Source organism: Mirounga angustirostris, unplaced genomic scaffold (genome assembly GCF_029215605.1).
Source record: "Mirounga angustirostris isolate CCGP_5_RB_7025 unplaced genomic scaffold, mMirAng1.0.hap1 SCAF_5, whole genome shotgun sequence".
Taxonomy (NCBI): Eukaryota; Metazoa; Chordata; class Mammalia; order Carnivora; family Phocidae; genus Mirounga; species Mirounga angustirostris.
Window position 1 is genome coordinate 118,640,815 of NW_026991713.1, and position 24,288 is coordinate 118,665,102.

The 24,288-nt window shown below is 42.7% G+C and overlaps 1 protein-coding gene across 2 annotated transcripts in view; it reads left to right on the plus strand.

The window, feature by feature from the left end:
• Positions 1 to 18,570: 18,570 nt before the first annotated feature.
• PIP4K2A (phosphatidylinositol-5-phosphate 4-kinase type 2 alpha) overlaps positions 18,571 to 24,288 on the plus strand; it is a 172,623-nt gene continuing 166,905 nt past the window's right edge. The window contains exon 1 of one of the 2 annotated variants that reach the window (XM_064591975.1): positions 18,571 to 18,954. In XM_064591975.1, the coding sequence (XP_064448045.1) occupies positions 18,811 to 18,954 (144 nt within the window). In that variant the 5' untranslated portion in view covers positions 18,571 to 18,810. The remainder of the gene's footprint in view (positions 18,955 to 24,288) is intronic. The other variant, XM_045874294.3, reaches the window with a different exon arrangement.

Below are 24,288 nucleotides of genomic sequence, written 5' to 3' on the forward strand. Positions count from 1 at the left end.
ACACTATTTGTATGGCAAAAAACCCAAGCTAGAATCCCCTCTAGAAGAACGTCCCATAAGTGCAGGTCTCAAAGAATGCCAAAATATAAAGTTCCAAACACACAGCTGTGTTAACACCTTGAGTTTAGCCTGATGAAACCCATTCCAGACTTCTGACCTCCAGAACTGTAAAAGAACAAATTCTGTTTTAAGCCATTCATTTGTTGCCTCCCCCAAATTCCCATGCCAAGTTCTCTTGGAGGAACCTCTCACTTGATCTAAGATGAGAGAGGCAGGCCCCTGGCATTCTGCAGTGTTCTGTCAAATTTACTGTAATTTGTTACAGCAGAAGAGGAAACAAAGTCTGGCTAAAATGCTTACGTTTTCCCATGGTGGTAGCAGATCTGCCCAAAGTAGACTGCCTGGCCCCTCACCTAGATGAACGGAAAAGTTCTTTGCCCCTTTGCCAGGTAAGTGTGCAGACTTCTTTCTATTATTGTTTTCATGGGCAGGCCAGACTTTTGAGGTGAGGCTTTACCCACATAGCTCAGTTCCAGCTGTCAAACCTGTACAGACCCAAGGTCATGATGCCTAGGCTTTAAAAACCTTAGCAGACTGCCCCTCAGGCCTTTTTCCTGTCAGCTGTGGGAAACATGGCAAACATGACATCATTCTCACTTAAATCATTTCATTCTTTATTTCTGGCCTCTGGAGATTTCTTTTTCATTTCGGCTGAGCTATTGACTAAAAATATTTTTTGTTGCATTTTGCCCTTCATTTCCAAGTAACTGTTAGGTTCAAAAGGACATTTAAAATAAAATTATAGACTATTTAAGAAAGCAAAAGGGGCTCCTGGCTGGCTCAGTCAGCTGAGCATGCGACTCTTGATCTCAGGGTCATGAGTTGAATACTCATGTTGGGCGTGGAGACTACTTTATTTTTTTTTAAGATTTCATTTATTTGAGAAAGAGAGAGTGCACAAGCAAGGGGAAGGAGCAGAGGGAGAAGGAGGCTCCCCGCTGAGCAGGGAGCCCAATGTGGGGCTTGATCCCAGGACCCTGAGATCATGACCTGAGATGAAGGGAGATGCTTAACCAACTGAGCCACCCAGGCGCCCCACGTGGAGCCTACTTCAAAAAAAAAAAAAAAGATTGTAAAACAAAAAAAAAATAGAAAAGAGCAAAAATGAGAAAACATTAAAACTGAGACATGAGCAGACTGATAACCAGAGAAAAGTGAATTGACTTATTTAAAGGCATATATTAGAAAATAAGGAAAATTATAAATAAATAAAATATTGAACCATTCAATTCAAGAATACAGAAAAAGAATAAAATAATCCACAGAAAGGAATTACGAAATTTAAAAGGTGAAAATGTATTAAAAAAAAAAAGTGATATAATCCATAAAACCAGTAAAACTTTTTTGGAAGGAAGAATAAAGAGCTAGAATTTTGTCAAATAGGATCAGGGAAAAAAACAAAACACATCTTGAAATTATATATAACTACGGGTATAAAAGTTATTAATTTCTTGAGGATACCATGCAGAAATTTATATTAATAAGATATAAAACCTAAGAGGTTAATTTTCTAGAAACATGTGTATTATCAAAATTGAGTCAAGAAGATAAAAAGTGAACAGATAGCTATCTACCCCCCCCCAAAAAAACCCTGTAATAGCCTTTGTGCCGAGAGAGATTTATGAATGGTTTCTGCTATACCTTTAGGGATCATGTGAATCATATTTTATTTAAATATGATAGAAAAACATGTTAACTTATGAAAAAAATCCCAATTTGTTACCAAAACCATGTAACATTTATTTATTTATTTATTTTGAGCGAGAGAGATGGGGGGAGGGGAGCTGAGGGAGAGGGACAAGCCGACTTGGTGCTGAGCAGGGAGCCCAATATGGGGCTCAATCCCAGGACCCTGAGATCATGACCTGAGTCAAAATCAAGAGTTGGGCACTTAACTGACTGAGCCACCCAGGCACCCCAGTAAGCATTGTTTTTTAATTCTATATTTGATAGTTCTAATATCAGGAGCCCCTACAACCACTTAAATGACTAGTAGATGGGCTAGAGTCTAAATGAGGCCTCTCTGCTTCCAGTTCCCCTTTACTTCTGGGTAGGGTCATCTTGAGTGCCAATTAGAAGATAAGAGGATGTACCAGGATGACTAGCATTGAGAGCCTGCTACTCTAAATTTGACCCCTAACCACAAAAGCCTAAAAAGAACTACTCAAGTCTTTCAGTCACCTGTTTGGGAATTTGTAAAGGTCCCTTGGGGAAAAGCACCCTACTTCAAAGGATTTCCATCTTGTCTTCCCTCTTAAATTAGAAATACTTTACAACTTTGAGCTCTCTGATTCCCTCAAACAGATGCTTGTAGTAGAACTCCCACCCCCCCCCCCCGCCCCACTCCACCCAGTTCTAGTCTGCTCTGTGAGAAGCTTGCTCAGTAGTTACCTAGTATGTCACCTGGGGAAGGGTTGGGGCCGGGGAGTCTTTCACACAGGGCATTTTAAAGACATATACTTTGGTGGTTCAAAGCAGCAGAAAATGCAACGAAGGCCAATCAAGAGTTTATAAACAGAACATAGTCCACAGGAATTTGAACTGATTGGCGAAAAATATTTTGTTTTTAGTGATGGAATATAAAAAGCAAACATTAACAAACAAAAAATGGAATATAAAAAGCAAACATTAACAAACAAAAAACACTAAATTTTTTTTTAAGTTGATTCCACAGGCTGCCAAAGACTTAACGATTTGCACCTGGTCTGTGAGGCGCTAATGTAAATACCGTTTCTTCCTGACAGAGTAATATGCTTTGGTTAGAAACGTGAGCACCTTACTTACAGCATGAAGCTCTCAAGATGCAGACACAATCTTCAATCACTCATTGACCTTGAATGTGACTTGCTCCCTGAGCTCATGAATGACACAAGGTTGACTTTCATAGAAAAGTAGAATCTAGTTGATGACACCTGCTTATGGTTGTAGATAAATACAACTTTTAAGAACACAAACCTTATTTTTTTTTTATTAAAACAGATGACCCTGGGGGGGAAAAAAGATTGTCATTATAAACCAATCTCACTTATGAACATAGACACAATAAAACGGTAGTAACCAAACCAGCAGATTGTTACATGTATAATATCATTGGAAGAAAACAAATTCCATTGACAAAGGGGAGGGAAAAAAGTATTTAGAAGTAAACCTAACTACTGATATTTTTAAATGACCTGAGCAGAAGGCAGACACTTAATTCTACAGACTGAGCCACCCAGGCACACCCTGAAATTAAAATTTAAACAACAACAAAAAAAACTTAAAAAAGAAGTAAACCTAACAAGAAATGTATGAGGCCAGGGCGCCTCAGTGGCTCAGTCAGTTAAGCGTCTGCCTTCGGCTCAGGTCATGATCTCGGGGTCCTGGGATCGAGCCCCACATACCGCTCCCTGATCAGCCGGGCATCTGCTTCTCCCTCTGTCCTTCCCCCTGCTCATTCTCAGTCTCTCTCTCTCTCAAATAAATAAACAGAATCTTTAAAGGAAATGTATAAGGCCTATGTGAAGGAAATTATAAAATTTTACTGAAGGTAATAAAAACTTAAAAAAATAGAAATATATGTTCTTAGATAGAAGTCTCAATGTTGTAAAGTTGTAATATTTCAATTTAGTCTGTAAATTTGGTGCATTCAACAAGACAAGTTCATCAGAAAGAGAAAATGCTTGGGGTGCCTGGCTGGCTCTGTGTGTAGAGCATGAGATTCTTAATCTCAGTGTTGTGAGTTCAAGCCCTACGTTGGGCATGGAGCCTACTTTAAAAAAAAATGCTTAAGTGTAGCCAAAAAATTGTGAAAAAAATTCCATCATATTGGAAGATTGACCATCCTGATACCAAAATAGAAAAATAAAGTGTTTTAAAAATAAAATATTAAGAGAAAACTAGATAAAAGATAACTGGAATTGCAGAGTCAAGACATATTCCCATTTAAGTAAAAATTTAAATTCTAGTATGCATGTCTTTTTACATCAGTTGGTAGAGAATAGTCTATTAAATACATGGTGCTGGGGAGCCTGGGTGTCTTAGTCGGTCCAGTGTGAGACTCTTGGTTTCGGCTCAGGTCATGATCTCACAGTCCTGAGATGGAGCCCTGATGTGGGCTCCATGCTCAGCCCGAGGATGCTTCAGATTCTTTCTCCCTCTCCCTCCCCCTCTGTTCCTCCCTACTTGTGTGCTCTCTCTCTAATAAATAAATAAAATCTTTGAATACATGGTGCTAGGACATCACTTCTTACCATGAACAAAACATAAACTCCAGAGGAATTTAAGAGCTATAGACATTTTTTTTTTTAAGATTTTATTTATTTATTTGTCAGAGAGAGAGACAGAACACAAGCAGGGGGAGAGGCAGGCAGAGGGAGAAGCAGGCTCCCTGCCGAGCAAGGAGCCCGATGTGGGACTCGATCCCAGGACCCTGGGATCATGACCTGAGCCGAAGGCAGCCTCCTAACCAACTGAGCCCCCCAGGCGTCCCGAGCTATAGACATTTTTTAAAAGCATAGAAGTATTCAAAAAATATAAAATATTTTTATAGTCTTAGAGAAGGGAAATGACAAGTTTGACTATTTAAAAATATAAAGAGGGGGGCGCCTGGGTGGCTCAGTTGGTTAAGCAACTGCCTTCGGCTCAGGTCATGATCCTGGAGTCCCGGGATCGAGTCCCGCATCGGACTCCCGGCTCAGCGGGGAGTCTGCTTCTCCCTCTGATCCTCCCCCTCTCATGCTCTCTGTCTCCCATTCTCTCTCTCAGATAAATAAATAAAAAATCTTAAATAAAAAAAAAATATATATATATATAAAGAGGGACACCTGGGTGGCTCAGTCGGTTAAGCGTCTTCCTTCAGGTCAGGTCATGATCCCAGGGTCCTGGGATGGAGTCCCACGTGGCACTCCTTGCTCAGCAGGGAGCCTGCTTCTACCTCTCCCTCTGCTGCTCCCCATCCTTGTGCTTGTGCTCTCTCTCTCTCTGTCAAACAATAAATAAACTCTTAAAAAATGTAATATATCTTTAAAATAAATGACCCCTTAATAGTGTTGAAGACCAGCAATAGACTGAAATAAAATATTTGCAGTATGTATAATATATAAAGGATTATACCCAGAATTAAGCACCACTACAAATCACTAAAGAACCAGAAAGACTATGTATGAACAGGCAATTCACAAATTAATAAATATCCTTAGTGTAATGCATACTATGCTATGCTCCAGTCCTTATGGATTTATTCCCCCAGCTGCTGGGGTGTTGCTGGCTGCCTGCTCTCAGCTGTCGGCCCTCTCTGGGAATGCTCCTCGCTGGAAGAGTCGCCTCACCCAAAGGTTATGTATCTTCCTAGGGCAGCCCTCATCCAATGACTGTGGGAAGCAGGGGTTATAAGGGCTTGGCCACTGCTCTAACTCAGGACAACTCCCAAGGGCCCTCCTAGCTTCAGAGATAACCAGGAAGTCAGCTGAGGCCTTAGCCAAGCATCCCAACTTTCCCTCTGCCTAATCTCACTTCCTTCCCTTCCCCCATGGGTGTTCATCAGAAGAGAACTCCTTAATAAACACAGGCACCCACATCTCCATCTCAGCATCTGCTTCCCAGGGCCTGACCTACAGCAGTCAGTAAACATGAAAAGATGCCTTGCCCCAGTTCTAATTAGGAAATGCAAACTAAAAACAACAAAACAAAACTTAAAGGTCCTATTTTGCTCATTAGATTGACAACATTTTCAAGGACTGATAGTATCCAGGGTTGGTGAGGATGTAGGAAAAAGAGCATTTCATGAACTGTCAGAAGATAAACTGGTAAATCATTTTTGGAAAGCAATTTGCCATAATCTGTCAATTCCACCTGTAGGTACCAATCTTAGAGAAATGCTAGTACATATGTAGAAACAGATACATATATATATATAAAGCAGTTCATTGAAACTTTTTTAAAAAGATCTATTCTTTATTTGAGAGAGAGTGAGTGAGGGGGAGGGGCAGAGGGAGAGGAAGAGAGACAATCTCAAGCAGACTCCCCACTGAGTGCAGAGTCCAACATGGGACTCAATCTCAGGATCCTGAGATCATGACCTGAGCCGAAATCAGGAGTCAGGTGCTTAACCGACTGAGCCACCCAGGCGCCCCTGAAACTTTTTTTTAAGATTGTATTTTTTTAGGGGTGCCTGGGTGGCTCAGTTGTAAAGCGTCTGCCTTCGGCTCAGGTCATGGTCCCAGGGTCCTGGGATCGAGCCCCGCATCGGGCTCCCTGCTCCACGGGAAGCCTGCTTCTCCCTCTCGCACTCCCCCTGCTTGTGTTCCCTCTCTAGCTCTCTCTCTCTCTGTCAAATAAATAAATAAAATCTTAAAAAAAAAAAGATTGTATTCTTTTAAGTAATCTCTACACCCAATTTGAGGCTCGAACTCACAACCCTGAGATCAAGAGCCGCATGCTTTACCGACTGAGCCAGCCAGGCGCCCCTTGAAACATTTTTAATAATGAAAAACTGCAAACAGCGGTACATGTGCTGTTTTGTAATCTGCTCAGCATTCATTCTTTTGGGAAACCACCTCTTTCCATCTCTTAGTGCCCGTGGTGCTGTCACTCAAAAGAGCTCTATGAAGTTCATTTTATGTCAGCCTGATTGGGTTAAGGGATGCCCAGATAGCTGGTAATACAGTATTTCTGAGAGTGACTGTATGGGTGTTTCTGGAAGAGATTAGCATTTGAATCAGTAGATTGAGTAAAGAAAGCCCCCCTCACCAACGTGGGTGGGCATTATCCAATCCTCTGAGGTCAAAGAACAAATAGAACAAAAAGGCAGAGGAAGAGCAGATTTGCTCTCTGCTTGAGCTGGGACAACCATGCTTGGACATCAGTGTTTCTGGTTCTCAGGTCTCTGGCCTGTACTGGGACTTAACACCAGTGGCCCCCTGGTTCTCAAACCTTTGGGTTTAGACTAGAACAACAGCTTTCCTGGGCCAGTCATGAGGCTTCTCAGCCTCTATACTCTTGTGAGCCAATCTCTCATAATCAACTTCTTTCTCTCTATCTCTATCTCTATCTACCTATCTATATCTATCTTTATATCTGTCTCCTATTGGCTCTGTTTCCCTGGAGAACCCTGATTAATACAGGCTCCTTCCTCTATCTGGGCACAATGGTGAGCACAGGGCTGAGGCCTGGCCAACCACACCATTTGGCCAAGCACTTGGACCCAATGATAGATCTAGAAGTGGGTACTGAGTCCAACAGGGCCAATCTGAGACTTGCTCTAGAACTGATAGATGGACACTGGTACAAAGAAGCTATCTTGGCAGGGTAGATGTCAAAGTACGGGCTGTCAGGGGCCATCTTCTCTGGCACATGTCAGGATGAAACCAACACACACACACACACACACACAGAGGCTCATCAAGAGATGGAAACATTGATGTCTGAAACAATCATTCCGTTTCTAGTTCCAGCTATGCCTGAATCTTCCATTTCAATAAACCAGTAATTTCCCTAACTTTGCTAAAACTAATTTAAAACAAGTTTGTAAATCTTGCAACCAAAAGAGTATTTGCATAACTTGTTGAGCAGTAGGGAACATGTTAAGCAAGTGACAGTGCTGGGTAGAGCATGAGACTCTTAATCTCGGGGCTGTGAATTCACACGCAGCATTGAGCATAGAGCATACTAAAATAATAATAATAATAATAAAATAGGTGACAGTACCTGCATACCAAGAGTCGGCAAACTTGGGGCGCCTGGGTGGCTCGGTCGGTTAAGTGTCTGACTTCCACCTGGGTCATGATCTCAGGGTCCTGGGATCGAGACCTATGTCAAGCCCTGTGACCAGCTCCACGCTCAGTGGGAGTCTGCTTGTCCCTTTTGTCCCTCTCCCTCTCCGTCTGCCCCCTCCCCCAGCCTCGACCTCCCTACTCCCTGCTCGTGCTCTCTATGTCCCTCTCTCAAATAAATAAAATCTTAAAAAAGAAAAAACAAGAGTTGGCAAACTTTTTTCAGCCAGGTGGTAATTATTTCATTTTAGGCTTTGCAGGTCACATGGTCTGCATCACAGCTATTCAACTCTGAATACAACCCCGTTGTGGGCTGAAGCAGCTAGAGATGACGCATAAATGATGGGTATGGCTGTGTTGCCATAAAACTTTATTTGCAGAAATAGGTGGCGGCCAGAATTGGCCCTCAGGAAAGAGTTGGCCAACCCCTGGCTCACCATGGAACCACCAAGTAGTTAAAAAGTTCTTCTGTTCTTCTGTAGATACTCATGTAGTAGGATAATATTTTGGAACATAACCCCATGGCTTTTCATTCTCAGTAATTTCTTTTAACTTTCTGCGTGAGAGCCTTAGCACCTGCAGGCATTCTGCATACTCTTCTTTCAGGTACGTGCCTGGCTTGCTCCCTTCCTCCTCAGGTTGCTTCTCAAATGTCTCAGGGAGCTTTTCCCCAACCATGTTCTTTATGCTTCTCCTTGGTATTTTCCCATTTAACATACTCTGTATTTCCCTACTCTGCAAGCTCCATGAGGACAGGTATGTTAATTGGTGTTATTCTCTATTCCAGTACTTCATACAGGCTCTGGCACATAATAGATGCTCAGTAAATACTTGTTAAATGAAGAATAATAATGGTAATATCTATCTAGTACTTACTACGTGCTGGGCACTGTAAAAAGCGCTTTGTGTTTATTTAATTTATATTAAAGTATTTCATATAGGGGCATCTGGGTGGCTCAGTTGGTTGAGCGTCTGCCTTCAGCTCAGATCATGATCCCAGGGTCCTGGGATCGAGCCCCACATCCGGCTCCCTGCTCAGCGGGGAGCCTGCTTCTCCCTCTCCTCCCCACTCATGCTGTCACTATTTCTGTCTCTCTCTCTCTCAAATAAATAAATAAACTCTTAAAAAAAAGAAAAAAATAAAGTATTTCATATAAATACACATTTACATTTAATTTATATTAATTATATATTATTATATAATACATTAACATGTGGTTTAATTTATATTAATCCTCACAACAACCATTCGCAATCAGTACCACTACTATGTCTATCTGATATGTATCTGGGCAGTGACAATGCACATACCTAACTGCCGCAGAGAAAGGCCAAAAAGCAACACCTGTAAAGTTAAAATCCTTGGCTTTTCCTTCCAAAATAGTTCCCCAAAACCCACAGTGAATGTAATAGTGTTGAAAGCCAAGGCATTTGCTTGCAAGAGCTGAACTTTTAAAAATTAAAAAAAAAAAAATGTAAGAATGTTTTTGTGTAGCCAAAGGCCAAGTATCCAAAGAATTAGAGTATAAAGTTTATCCTTAAATAATAGTTTGTGATGAACACATGCCTTTTAGAAGGAGATGGGAAAAAACACTCTTGGCTTTGCGGTGCCTAACAGCTTAGTTGGTGGAGCATGCAGCTCTTGATCTCAGAGTTGTAAGTTCGAGGCCCATGTTGGGTGTAGAAATTGCTTTAAAAAAATCTTTAAACAGGGTAAGAGAGCAGCAGAATGGACCCCTGGTGTGGGTCTGGAGGTGTTCCAGATCAGAAAGATCGAGGCCTGGATTATCTGGTGTGTTCCAGGAGGCTGGAAGCTGCATCTCCAAGAACCAGGGCAGGACCAGGACATGGAGTAGCACGGACTGCCTGAGGTTCCAGGCGGAAGGGCCAGGGCAGCCCAAAGTCCCTGGGATCCTGTTAGTGAGGCAGAGGCAGCTGGGCGGGGAAGGACAGACCTGAAGGGAACTGGAATCTGGCTGAGAAGTTTCCAGAGCATGAGGCCTGAGTACAAGAGACCACAGTGTGATGAGGTCATCTGGGTGGAACCCAGGAGATGAGGATACCCACAATCTTCAATGGTCTTCACCCCTAAGCCATAACACAGAAGCCTACTTACTCCTAGGAAGAGGGAAAATCTACCTTCACTGAGTGTGCGATTAAGTTCTCTGGTAGTCACCTAAGAACTGAGCTAAGAGCGAAATGAAGTGCAAGATGGGTTAAGAAAATGACAAGTTTTGTGTGCATGAGATTGGTGATAATGAGACCAGTCCCTGTTGCTCCAGTGTGGAAAGATCTCCAAGGCATAGTGTTAAGTGGAAAGGAAGCAAGCCATAAAACACTATGTAAAGTACATTCCCATTTATGCAAATGAGAGTAGAAGGGAAGTGGGAGGGCAGGACTTTTCCTTTTTAGTCCATGGCCTTCTTCTGGTTTGAACTTTTGGTATTTAGCTACTTTTGTACAAATACAACAGTGAAATTTAAAAATGCTGCATAAACCTTTTTTTAAACTCAAGCACCGTCATTTCAGGACCACCTCCTTTCCCTTCCCTCCTCCACGCCCACAGGTGATAGAGTGGTCTTGCAACTCCCCAGACGCTCTTGCCACAGCATATATACCACGTAGTATTGAAAATGATCGGCTCATGGGTTTATCTTCTCCACTAAACTATGGGTTCCTCAAGGGCAAGGCATGTGTCTTATTCATCTTTGTGCCCAGAATCTTCTAGGATTTCCACACATACGTGATGAATGAGGGAGGAAAAAAAATGATAATAAAGCTATTTCTGACTTCAGATTAGTCCCTGAGTTCTATTTTATCACGTTTTAAAATATCACTATTATGACCTACTTAAAATTTGAGTATGAAACCTAAAACCGAAAAAGCCCAAATTAATAAAAGCAAAGCAGAGTTCCTTATTGAAAGTGAGTTTTCTGACAACTCTCTAGAACCATGCCATATTTAAGATGAAAGCACCAACACAGGGCATAAGTATTATGATCAACAGTCTCCTATCTTTAAAATTCAGGCCTAGAATTTTATGTAACAATGATTGCATCTATAGCTTCCTTTCAGTATAACATTTGGACATTAGCAGGCACGAAAAATACATAAGGGAAATTCAAAGGAGCTCCTCTGAGTCTAAGCAACCCATGAAGTCCAACTCCCCTCCTTTCAAGACTTCAAGAGACCTGACAAAGTGACTAAGACAGATCTCGATAAGGTGGCAAATAGACACCAAATTATTATGACTGAAAGTAACCAGAACTTGACATACTAAGCACCCAAACTCAAGACTGAAAAAACTCAGACATAGGATTCCAGAGTCTCTGTACAGGTAACAGAGAAAAGTCAGTGGATTTGCAGACTTCGAGATCGCTCTCTGGGGTCAAAATGGGATGTGGAAATGGGGCTCCCCAGGTTTGGGAGAAGGGGTGTGAAGAACACAGCTGGGTCAGAGGGATGCCATGATAGGGAGTCTCCTGACTGATTGCTCTGGGTCTGCTTCTGCTTCGGCGGGAAGTGGAAACAGCTCATTTCAGGAACCGAGAGCAGTGAGCAGGTAGTGGAAAGAGCCTGCATGGGAAAGGGAATCTCACCGGGACCCCTTGTTCCTTTTTCCCACTTCAGTTCTTCCCCCTGGGTGGATGGACTGGACCTGCATGGGGTTTTAACCAACTTGGACACTCGGTGCTATGAACATAGGAAGGCTTTTGTTTGGTATCTTCCAGCTGGCTCTCAAGGGTGGCAAAGACCACGGGAAGCATCCCATCTCTGACTATGGGATACAGAAGCAGAAGACTGCCGTGATCTTTTTCCTTATGCTGATCTCAGGCTCTATTCCTTTGGATGTATTTCAAATATACACATCGATTATTTCTCTAGGTTTTCCTTGGTGTAACCTCAATATGGAACATAGTGTGTTTCAGAATTAAAAATACCACCATTAAAGCAGACTTTGGGTGAGATTGCTCTTTAGGTGCCTTCTCATTAAGAGCAACAGGGGCTTAAGCCAGAGTGCCCCTTGATCGCAGGAATGTTAAAAACACAGATGCAGGAGTGACTGAGATGTTCCGCTAGGCACTCCTTTGGGCAGCAAGGCCAAGTTTGTGCTTTCTCTACTCACACCATCCACCTTAAGACACTACCGCCCCTCGTAGATGAATTTGTCCATTTTTCTCTTTATCTTTATTGTCAGGACTTTAGTCCAAGCCACCATCATTTCTTACCTGGTTTCCTGTAAAGTTTTCTTATTTGTCTCCCTATTTTGTGTGTCTTCATTCTGTTCTCATAGATACCACTGAGATCTTTTTACAAACAAATTATTAGCTGCCCAAGGGCTCCTACTGCGCTTAGAATAAAATTCAGATTCTTGCCAGGGTCTCAGTGACCTGACCCCTGCCTTCTTTGTCAACACAGGCTTCCTCTGGCTTCTAGAACAGAAGTCCTCACACAGATGGCCCCTCTTTCCAAGCCACTTTTCACCCCATTCTTTACATGGCTTACTTCTTCTCATCTTGCAGGCTTATATATCTCTTCCTTGGAATGATTTTCTCTGACATTCTGCCTATTTTCTATTCCCGCACCAACCAGGTTTATTACCTTCAGAACCCTCGTCACAATCTGTAATTACAGGATTATCCCTTTACTTCTACTCTGTATCCTCTCAGGCCATAAACTCTATGAGGGAAGAAATCATATGCGGTACCTAGCACATCATCTGACACACAGTAGGTGCAATCAATAAAGAGTAGTTGCATAAATGCATTTTTCTGAAGTGTTAATGGAAAAATAAATAACTGAGGAAAATCCCAACAGCCTCAAAGATAGTCAATCTTAACTCATGCCACAGCCATAAGGGACTGGGGCAAATTCACAAACACCTTGCAGGGCTTTCTGTCTCCCCATTTAGAGTCCTCAGCAGCCTCCACACAGCTGGGGTCCCCTTGCTTCCTGCTTCTTGACATTGTGGGACTTTTTTTCTTAATCAGGAAAAGGGCTCAGGCTAAAATCTGATACTCCAGTCTTTTCAGTCAGCCTTGGCTTCTGAAGGTCACACAGATTTGTATCGACATTGTTGATCAACAAAGAGTAGACCCTCCTTCTTCTCAGAGCATTTGAAAAGCTCTCTTAAGAGCTGGGCATTCTTGTTTTTAGGAGTCCGCCCCTTCATTGTATCAAACATATTAAAAGGAATGCATAACTCACACTTAATACAATACTCTTGCTGTAAAATATTTTGGAAAAGATTTTTATAATTTTCCTCTTAGAATTTTTGACTATGACTCACATTTAATTTTTGATTGGCTATTTATTACCTTTTTAAGTCAATCATTACGTATACTTGTAAAATAAACGCTAATTTACAAATTACTTGTAAATGTAGTGGCATTTTTGACTAAATTGAATAAACTTGACCGTACTATGTTATGTTTTGCAGGCAGTTAATAAAATGTTTATCATTAATATTAATTTTATAGTTTTCTTTCTGATTCAGTTTTTTTTAAGGTTTCTTTTTAAGTAATCTCTGCACCCAACATGGGCCTCGAACTCATAACCCCAAGATCAAGCATTGCATGCTCTACCGAGCCAGCCAGGTGCCCCTGGATTCGGTTGTTTTTTTTTTTTTTTAATCTGATCTCAAACTTTTTCTAAAAAAAGAAAAGAAAAAGCCATAGGCCCTAAGCATCGGGATGATGATGCCTAATTGATGAAAAAACATTACTTCTATTTTCCTCATATTTGTAGCCTTCCTTTTTCTTAGGGACTCTGTGGGCTTCTCTTCCCCCTACATATCAGAAAATGGCCTGTTCCAGTACAAACTTAGTTCAACACTGCCAAAATTACACCATAACTATAATAAATAGCAAGGAATAACTTAAAAGGCTGTTCTCTTATAGGAATGGGCCAGTGTGTTAAATGCTATTACCATGTTGTTTATTTAACCAGGGAAGATGGTTGCATTTTTTAAAAAATTACTATAAACATAACACAAATGAATTTTAGAACATTTAGAAAACACAGAAATATATTTTTAAAACCATCCATCATCCAAACTGCACTCCTGATATATAAATCACTCAACAGTATGATGTATTTTCTTTTGGTCTTTTACATGTATACACACACTTATACACACATTTTATCATATTAAAACCATACTTACATACAATTTTGTATCTCATTTTTTTCCACTTATATTAGCATCTGATTATGTTATATCATTATATTCTCTGAAAATGCCACTTTTATTAGTTGCATTATAGTCTGCTATTTGTATCTACTGTAATTCACTTAATTGCTCTCACAGTGTTGGGAATTTCTATTTCTACTATAAAGGTGTGCATAATAAAAATACAATGCCATCTGAGATTGACTCCTGTCCTCCACAGAGGTTTCACAGGGGCTGCTAAAGTTCTCACCCTCTGGCTTGAGGAGTGGAGGAGAAAGTGAGGCAGGCTGGGGACGTGGTCACCCTCTATGTTGGCTCCTTTATGTCCAGTCTTCTCCCCATCCAATCTCCCTAAGTCAGGCCAACAGAAGAGCTGCCAACTAAGTGGTAGATTCCTGGAATTACTCCACTGTCCTGGAAGTCCCAGCCAGTTGCAGAAGCCAGAAGGATCACTATCAATATTTCAGCTGGGTGGACAACCCTACCAGCTCCCGCCAAACCACAGCCAGCCCAGGAGGGGTTTGGACAGCACAGCTAGACCCTCAGAACTCCCAGATGGCAAGCTGGCCTGCCTCCTGTCAACCCTCCCACGAAAGAAAAAATAATTCTTATGTTGCATTTGAAGTCTTGGATCCCATTTATTACATTTTGTTTGGGTTCAACTGTATGTACTTAATAACAGTCTTCCAAAATAATACCATTTTGAATGGCAAGGCTCCGGCTGACACCACATTAGATGAAATGGAATGGTCCCGCATCTTGCCTTGATTTCCTTATGGAGCAATGAAAGGCATAAAAGCTTCCAAACAGCATTACTGAATGACTCAATGAAGAATTCTAATTGGAATTATTCAACTGAGGAAGTTTTTTGTTTTTTGTTTTTTTAATGAAAAGGGTAATAAAATATAAAAGCAAAGCATCCACTTATTTCAATCTTCATTTTTGGTGTTGTATACCTTAGTTAACATCACACTTTCACCATACTTTTCGAGGCTAGTAAATAGAATTGGTTACGTTAAGAGACAGAAAAACAAGGACAACAGTAACAACAAGCAGAAACAAGCGAGAATCTGCCTTTCGATCTTCCCGACATTTCCTTCCTTCTTTGCAGTAAATTTGGCTGCTAGAGCATTTCTTGCAGCTGTCATGGCCTTGGCACTTGGATGAACACCCCAAGAGGCGAAATGCAAACAAATGGGAGCAGCATCCCCCTTGACCAACATAACCACATGCATCCTGAGATCAAATTTCCTTGCTCTTCTTTCTCTAGCCATGCCTCTGGCCAAGACCATAGTGACATGCTGGTGGTTGGGGTGCTGCCACTCTGCCCCAACAGACACAAGCTGCCCGAATGAGGGGCTGAACCAAGGTCAAATGCATTGTTTCATTATTGCACAAACTCCAAGGAAAATAGTGATCAAATTGCTAAGTTGTAAAATCCACGTAGTATCTAACCCTCAACCTTATTTTTAAAATTAATTAATTTAAAAACTTATTTATTTATTTTAGAGACAGAGATAGTGTGTGCAAGTCGGGGAAGGGGCAGAGGGGGAGAGTCTTCAGGCAGATTCGTGCCCCACGCTGGGGCTCAAACTCACTATCTATGACATCATGACCGGAGCCAAAACCAAGTCTGACTCTTAACCAACTGAGCCACCTAGACGTCCCTAACCCTCAACTTTAAATATTATGCCTCACCTAACCTAATCTCCCAATAAACTATTCTGAATGGAACCTGGCACAAACATATCCTGGGCATGGAAACTTTATGTGTAATTTTGTTGTGGGAGATGAAAATTTCCTTTCCATTTGTTCACCAAAACTTTGCTGTAGGTGCTACCAGAAAGGGAGTATGTTAGGTTCATCAGGAGAATACAGAGTGACTACCACATGGACCCTGCCTTCAAGAGTTTATTGTTTACCAACAAATCAGGAAATCTCTTAAATCTAGATCTCAGTTGTCTGATGTATGTAATTTGAGAACTGGATTAGGTATTTCCTATGGTCATTTCTGTGATTCCAGAATTTCTGCATCACACACACCCTCTGCAAAGTACAAAGTTAATGCAAAAGGTCATTGGCAAAATCATTTAATGACTATTCACGAATGGCTTTTAATATAGTGCCATTCAAAGCAAGTTAAATCACCCAAAATTCTATCCCTTAACAATACTGTATCATATACTTGAAAGTTACTAAGAGAGTAGATCTTAAATTTCTCATCACACACGTGAGCACACACAGTCAGCAAATTACGTGTGATGGAGATGTTAACCTTATTGTACTAATCATCTCACCACATATACATATCAAATCATCAGGCCGTACACCTTAAACTTACCACTTACAATGTGGTATGTCAATTGTAACTCAAAGCTGGAAAAAAAAAAATCTGTCCTTTAAAGGATACAACTCTCCTCATTACTATCTAAAAATAGCACATGGATGTTCATCTCTGTTGCCTATGCTCCTGATTGCCCCTAATGGGGATGACGCCTTTCGCGCCCATCCATAACTTCCTGACTCCTACATCTGACAGTTCCCACAGGTGTCCATCTCCCCTTCCTGTAGGTTCCTTCAACATGTTGTCATCACTAAATCCAGTTTTTTTTAGCATTTACAGTACGCCCACTGTCTTACATTAACGATATACAATTAAGTACAATGAAACTCTTATGGAACAAATCAAGTGTTACAGAAGCACTGAGGTGAAGATTGATTTTGATCAGGAGGACCATGAAAGCACCAGAGAAGACATAATATTTGAGCACAACTGTTTTCAAGGCCAGGACCTGGTAAAGGGGGTTTATGTGGAGTAATGATGAAAGGCAGTAATCAATGATGATTCTAAGCTTTCAAGCCTGGATCAATGAAAATTTGTTAAACAAATGAACTTCTAGCTGGGGTAATTGAGTGATAGGAATACCATTTCCAATGGAATATAAAAATGAAACAACATGTGGATTGGGGGGAGATGTTGAACTTGGTTTTAGACATTTTTTTTTTTTTTTTTTGTGCACACACAAGCAGGGGGAAAAGGCAGAGGGAGAGGGAGAAGAAGGCTCCCCACTGAGCAGGGAGCCCACTGCGGGGCTGGATCCCAGGACCTGAGCTGAAGGCAGGCACTCAACCAACTGAGCCACCCAGGTGCCCCCATTTTAGACACTTTTTTCTTAAAAATGCATTGTAGACACTTTCTAAAGGCGCTTGTGGACAACTGATGTAGAGATATTCACCTAGGCACTTACTCTCTGAGGTCAGTGGAGAATATATGGGTTATCTGCAAGTACTCTACACTTTATCTAGTATGTATATAATGCTGTATGGTTTACCAAGAGCTTTTCATAGCCATTGTCTGCTGTTGATTTTGATTCTAATAAACATCCTCTAAAGTAGGTAGGGCAGAACCATAACTACCAGGCCCAGAGTAGTCCCTGAAGTGACATGTGTCTGATTATCTTTTGTTAACACAAAGAACGAGAAACAAGAGGGAAAGAACAAGAGGACTTTGGTGCTACCCCTGTGTTTAAAGAACAAAGAAAAAAAGAGGAGCAAATGAACGTGACCCACACGACCTGTCACTCCCCACCCCCGTGAGACTTGAGCTCTTTAAGGGTCTGCCATCCTTTGTCTCCTTGACAGAACCAAGCAGATCACCAAGCACACAGTGGGTATCCACTATGTTTGAGTGGAGTAATAATGCCAATAGATAACATGTTTGCCCTGTGGGCTGAGTCAGGGGCAGGTGTGGGGACAGCACTGTTTTTAGACACACTTGTAACGACAGCCTCCTGAGGTGGGTCAGTTCTTCCCAGCATTAAGGTGTACATGGATGAAGACGATGAACAGATTTCCGTGGAAGGTGAGTGGGATGAATAAAAGGAAGAAATGTAAGCAACGTTGCAGAGGATTTGACGTAGAAGGTGCAGTTTGGGGCCTCAATTCTTTAGGCGAAACCAAGGGCTGTGAATGAGGAATCCAGGGTCCTGCCGGGAGGAGGGGGTAGGAAAGACAGCCGATGTGGTAGGTGGGAGTCTCCCTTCTGCACGACTCCGAGAGTGCAGCAAGTCTGAAGTCCAGGGTATGAAAGGCACAACAGGACTGTAACTTCATTTCAGTGCCCCTCTGGGAGGTGGCCAACCATGTGCCCAGGTCCCCGCGCCGGTGCTAGGGAAGCCCTGGTCTCCATGCAGCATTTCAAGTCTCGCAAGCTCTCCTGACTCCTGGCAACGGTAAGTGGCGGTTCCGTGAGCCTCATTCCTTCGCCCGACCGCCGCCTCGGGGGGCTCCTTTTCTCCGATCTCCCCACTCTTCTGTCCTGCCCCCTCCCCTTCTCCTGGGGAGCAGAGGGGTTGACCTGCGGGAGTCCTCCCGCTCCCCGCGCGCTCTTCAGCGGGCCGGGAGCGGGCGCCTTGTGTTCGCCCGCACGCTGAGGGCGGCCGGACCACCGCGGAGCGGGAGCCGGAGCCCGAGCGCGAGGCTGCAGCTCAACGGTCCCGCGGCCGCGCCCCGCCTGGCGGCGCCGCAACTGCTACCCGCCCGCCCCCTGCGTCATGACGCCGGCGCCCAACGCGGAAGCCGCTAGCGGCGCGCCTGGTCCAGCCGCGGGCTGAGCGCGGAGCCGCGGCGGGCGCGGGATCCGGGCCGGGGCGCGAGCCGAGCGCAGCCTCCCTCCTCTGCTGGGCCGAGCGGGCAAAGCGGGCGGAGCGGGCACGGCGCGCCGGGGCCGCCGCCGGGGGGATGCGGCTGCCTCCCCCGGCCGGCGTGTAGAGAGGGCGGGTCCCCGGCCTCGGGAGCGCGGCGGTGGAGGGGACAGAGGCGGCGGCCATGGCGACCCCCGGCAACCTGGGGTCCTCCGTCTTGGCGAGCAAGACCAAGACCAAGAAGAAGCATTTCGTAGCGCAGAAAGTGAAGCTCTTTCGGGCCAGCGATCCGCTGCTCAGCGTCCTGATGTGGGGGGTAAACCACTCGGTAAGGGCTCGGGCTGCGGCGCTCAGTCCCTTTCCTCCTCCTCCTCCTCTTCCTCCTCGCTCCCCTCCTCCTTCTGCTGCAGCTGCTGCGGGGCGGGGAGCCCGAGCGGGGACCCGGCCCTCCGGCTGCTCGCTCTCCGGGGTTGTCCGCCCGCGGCGGCGCCTCGGTGCCCCCATCCCCGCGGCGCGCGCCCGCCTCTCCGGGTCCCCCGGGCGCCACTTGGACCCCCTTTGGACGTAGGGCCGGATGCAGGACGAGGGGTCCCATCTGCAGTTGAGCCCTGCGGCAGGGACCAGTGTCGCCCCCCGTCCCCCAATTCGTCCGTCGACCGGCCGGTCCTCGCAGCCGGGCAACTGGGAAGTTTGTGCGGGGCACGGCTCCGCCTGGGCTGTCATCCCAGGCGGGGGGCTGCTGGGGTCTGAGTCTTGGAGATCGCTCCCTTATGGCAGGGGGTGGCGGGGGCGGTCGGGTCCTCCGCTGGCTGGCAGGTGTACCTGTGCGAGGCTAGGAGCGTCTGGAGCCTCCCCTCGGGGGAAGAGGGGTGAGAATACTGGAGATCCGGAGATGTGGTCAGCGGCTTTAGTGCTTCGGTCCATTTTTTTTCCTTTAAAGGCGATATTATTGGACACAAGGAATCTTTTTGGCAAAGAAAAAGCTCGTGTAAATATGGCACTGGTGTTTAGCATCTGCCTCTGCTCCTCTCCCGCATTGCCCTGCCGCTGTGCGGGCTGAAGAGCTGCTTGGCGGGGAGTCTTCCTCCCTACACCTCCTCCCCCACCTTGGGGAGCCAGGCCGAAGTCGCCGGCTGCGGAAAGGCGGCCTGGGGATGACAGCAGGAGGGGGTCTCGGCGGGCGCGGACAGAAAGCCGTCTCGAGTTGGCCGCACCCGTTTTGGGGGTTTGTTTAAAAGGCTGGAGGAGAACGCTCCGAAAGGTTAGCTTAACACACAGCCAGAGGTGGTGGAAGATGCGCCGCTGCGGGCTATGCGGACTGCGGTTTGAGGGTCTGAAATAGCCTCCTGCTGATCTTCCTGCGAGAAACTCCTGCAGTTTTAATCTCCTTAGGATCAGGAAACATGATAGGAGCTGTTGGCTGAGCCATGAAAGTTTAAATGAGCCTGTGAATTTTGACCATGATCTTACCCACTGCAGTCAGTTAGCATGTGAGGGAAAGTGTAAGCTTGCTTTCCGTACTTTTGATTTCTGTGGATGTCTGTGTGCCCTTTTCAGCATAAGAGAAATGACAGAAAACCATTCTCAATTTAAGGAGGTTGTTTAAAATGGCTCAAAAGCATCGTATTTGTGTTTTCCTTTCCCAGGCTGAGCTGGGGAAAAAGTGAAGCAGCATATCAGGATTGATTGTGTTTGCATGAAGTTTAAGAGAGTTAAGAAAATGAGTTGTGTTTAAGAAAACGAATGCCTAATCCATTGAAGTTCATTTTAACTTCCTGATAACTTCTTTAGCAATTGTGAGTGTGAGCTTTTACAACCGCATATGTTAATGCACCAAAAGTCTCCAAAGTTTCATTGTAGTGAGTAAAATGGAATTTTTCCTGTATTATAAATCTACAATTTAGAGTTACATCTAATCCTATTAAGCTTTTTAAACTATTTATGTTAGTTGCTTTTTAAAAAATATTAATATTGTTCTGTATGTATTGGTGCTTTTATCTTCTTTGGAGCTCTGGTGTTTTGGTCAGGTGAGTTTGTGTATGAGGGTTTAATGTAGTAAAGTATTAGTGCCAACAATATGCTGCTGAAAAAGAATGTGCTTTCTGGGAATTAGTCTGCATTCCAGTTTACTTTACAAAATCTTGTAATTATGCATATTTTATTGTAACCACTTATGTTGTTACCTTATATTTAGGAATTGCCACATTTGTTTTAGCGTTTCTTGCTAATTGGGACTTTCAAAACTACTTAAGGCTTATAAAAGTGATGTATGATTTGTAGATGGTACATTTTATGTTATTTTCTTTTGCTTTCAAGAAAAGTTAGCAATTCTAAGTATAGTCATCCGGAGGAGTCAAGTTATCATAGTATGTAATGTAACTATGTTATTCTTTCAATCAGTATGTAGTAGGCACATAGACAGTACCAGTCACTGTGCAAAAGATGACTAAAAATGCCCATATTTTCGTCCAAATATCTTTATTTTGAGGGCTTAATTGACATAAGAATGGTCTATTTCACAGTGTTCTTTCTCAAAATGTCTGTTTTCTTTATTTCTGGGAAAAAAGTGTATATAACTATGAAATCTAAGCACCAAGATGCTATGTATTTCTGGTTGATTTCATTTAAGTTAACAAAGTCTAATAGTAGATAAACATTTTTATATGAACTTGACTAAATATGACCAAAGTCTACAGTATAATATGAGAATAAACTACGTCAGCATTATTAAGAAAGAGCAAGCTTACTGTTGTATATGATAGGGACATTTGAGAAAGCATAGCAGAGGAGGAGCAGATCATTTAAATCAGTCTTTCTCCTATGTTTTTAATGTCACCAGGATTAATGGGAAAAGATTTATGATGAATATAGCAATTTCATGCTTTTGTAATTCATTTGAATTTGTCTTACGGATATTTAGCAATAACTATACATTTGTAGTACTAAAGGGAAACTTCATATTTATTTTATTATGGAGGCATCTTATATGGGGATTGGGAACCTACATACTCTGGTAAAATGCTCATTGTACACGTGTTCCAATTTTTTCTCTAATTCTGCTGACCTTGGGCATGATAACTAATGAGTTTTTGCATCGATGTTTGCATCTGTGAAAGTAAGGTGACTGGAGTGGATGATTTCCAAGTATTTTTCTAGCTTCAAGACTCAACTATTTTTACAGTCTCCTGGGTTCATAGCATTATGTTAGGATCTGTAGACTAGCAGTAGTTAATAGTATAGAACAAAAGTGGCATTACTGTTGTAACTTTGAAAATGCAGCAACAGGGAATTTTCAAGGCTGTGGCTAGAGGGAAGAAATCTGTGGTGATTGTTAAGAGAGGTGTGAACTGAGAGTTTGTTGGATTGATTGGAGTTGGACTGCACTGCGGTCTATGAAGTCAAAGTCTATTTGATTGAAATGTAAAAATTTGCAATTAAGGTGGAAATTTCCAAGTCCACTGTGGTGGTAATTCTCAATGACAAGAATAAGCCTGACTTTGTGTGGTGAATTTGATATGTTACTGCTTTCTAACTTAAAATACCCATCAGTGAATGGATCCCTGCCAATTTTTATTTTAAGTATTTTAAGCAGGGAATATAATTGAATACATAAAGGAAAAAAGACGACTTAAGGAGGCAATTTTGTCTTGTTGCATTTGGAATTAAACTAAAAATGATCAGGCAGTTAGCTCCCTAAAATTATATTTTAATAGTGTGTGGAACATGTAGAGAAGCCAAGACTTGTTTTAAAGAGATATCCTAAAAGATTTTTATGGAGAGTGAAATGTGAGCCTTTTGAAAATTAGTATTTAAAGACCTAATTAAATATCTAAAGGAATTCCTCTGTATAGAAAAAATTTAAAGGACATAAAACTTGTTGAAAACAAATACAGTATTTAGAAGGAGTCAGTATTAATGTTAAAGTCCTTTTGTGGCAAGCTATAGAAATGTGCATGAGCTTAGCCAAAAACTTTACATGTTAGGAGGGTTTTGGAGGTCTGTCCCAGTGCAAGGACCGATTAGTAACTAAACCAAGAGAACAGGAATAGGGTTGGGTTCAGCAATAATTGGAACCAGGTGCTTGGGTGCTGTTGGGACTTTTCTGTCCATTTTGGCTTTATTCGTGCTCATAGCTGACTGGTTTCCTCCACAGGGCAGGGAACTAATGGTTCCTGAGTTTCACACTTTGTAACTTCTGCCCCCCGCCCCCCCAAAGGGACTTTCTGTTTCCGGTTCAGTTATAAAAATCCCATGGAGGGATTCTGACTGGCCTGGCATCCCCCTGGGCTAAGCAGTTAAGAAAAGGTGGAAGCTGCTCTTGTCTTTTGGAACAGTTCCCCTAAAAATGGAGAGGGCCTGAACAGGCCGTATCAGGCAGGTATCTGTCCTCGTGGTAGAGCTGGGGTGTTTATCTTGGTGTCTGGGTGCCATGTTTGTGTGTTTGGGCAAATATGCGGTTTTCTGGGGAAAGCATCCGTAGCTTTTGTTATATTCTCCACAAGGCCTGACACTTGAAGTAGGTAAATACTATATCGGAGAAATAGTGACGTCTTTTAGGTTTGTGGGTTTATATTTATTTGGGCATTGAAAAAAATGAAAGAAGGAAAAAATGAAATGAGTGACTGTGAAATATTGACTGAATAGGATATAATGAGGCAATTAAATTAAAATAGTAATTAGCTAGACATTAGATGAAACTTATGGAATGGAGCCCAAATAACCATTCATTCAAGAACCAGTCTCACACTGTTTTTGTTTTTGTTTTTAAGTAGGCTCCAACGCAGGGCTTGAACTAATGACCCTGAGATCAAGACCTGAGCCGAAATCAAGAATTGGATGTTTAACTGACTTTTAGACACCCAGGCTCCTCAGTCTCACACTATTTTTATTTCTTCCCTTTAGAGCAAAGAAGAATGCCAGGCAGACACACAACGTCTATTATTGAGGAAACAGTTTTATGCCCCTTCAAACTTCGGATTAGATCCTGAGAAAAGAATACATTTTCTTCTCCATTTCGCAAATACCTTAGACTGAACTTGAGTGTTGAGAATGATGCCCATGGCGAGGCACTGATTTCTCTTTCTAAACCAGGATCGTCTGCTCTGCCTTTAGAAAGATTTTCAGCAGGAATTGTAATAAACAAAATCTACCTTAAGTTGAGTAGAAAATGCACTCAAGCAGAGTAATTAATTCGGCCAACATACCCTTTGAAATACAAATTTTGGAATTTAAGGGAATTAGTGCAATTTGGCAAAAAGGTTTGTGGTCAGACAGATTAGGTTCAAATCCTGCCTCCATCAATTATGGACTCGTTGAACAGATGATTTATCCACTTGAGCCTCAATTTACTCATTCTTAAAATAGAAACAATGATGATTCTGTCACAGGATTATTCTGAGGGTTAAGTAAGATAATGTATTTAAAGTCTAGAACTGTAATTAGCACATAATAGGGAGTTAGTAATTGATACCAAAAAATGTTCAAATTCAGATGCAGTTAGGCTGTTAGCATATTCATAAGCACCAGAGAAGTGCTTCTCAAAATTTAATGTGTGTATGAATCACTTGGGAACACTTCAAAAAATGCAGATTCTGACTTAGCAGGTCTACGGGGGTTGGTTCCCAAGACTGCATTTATTGTGCTCGTAAGTGATGACGTGGCT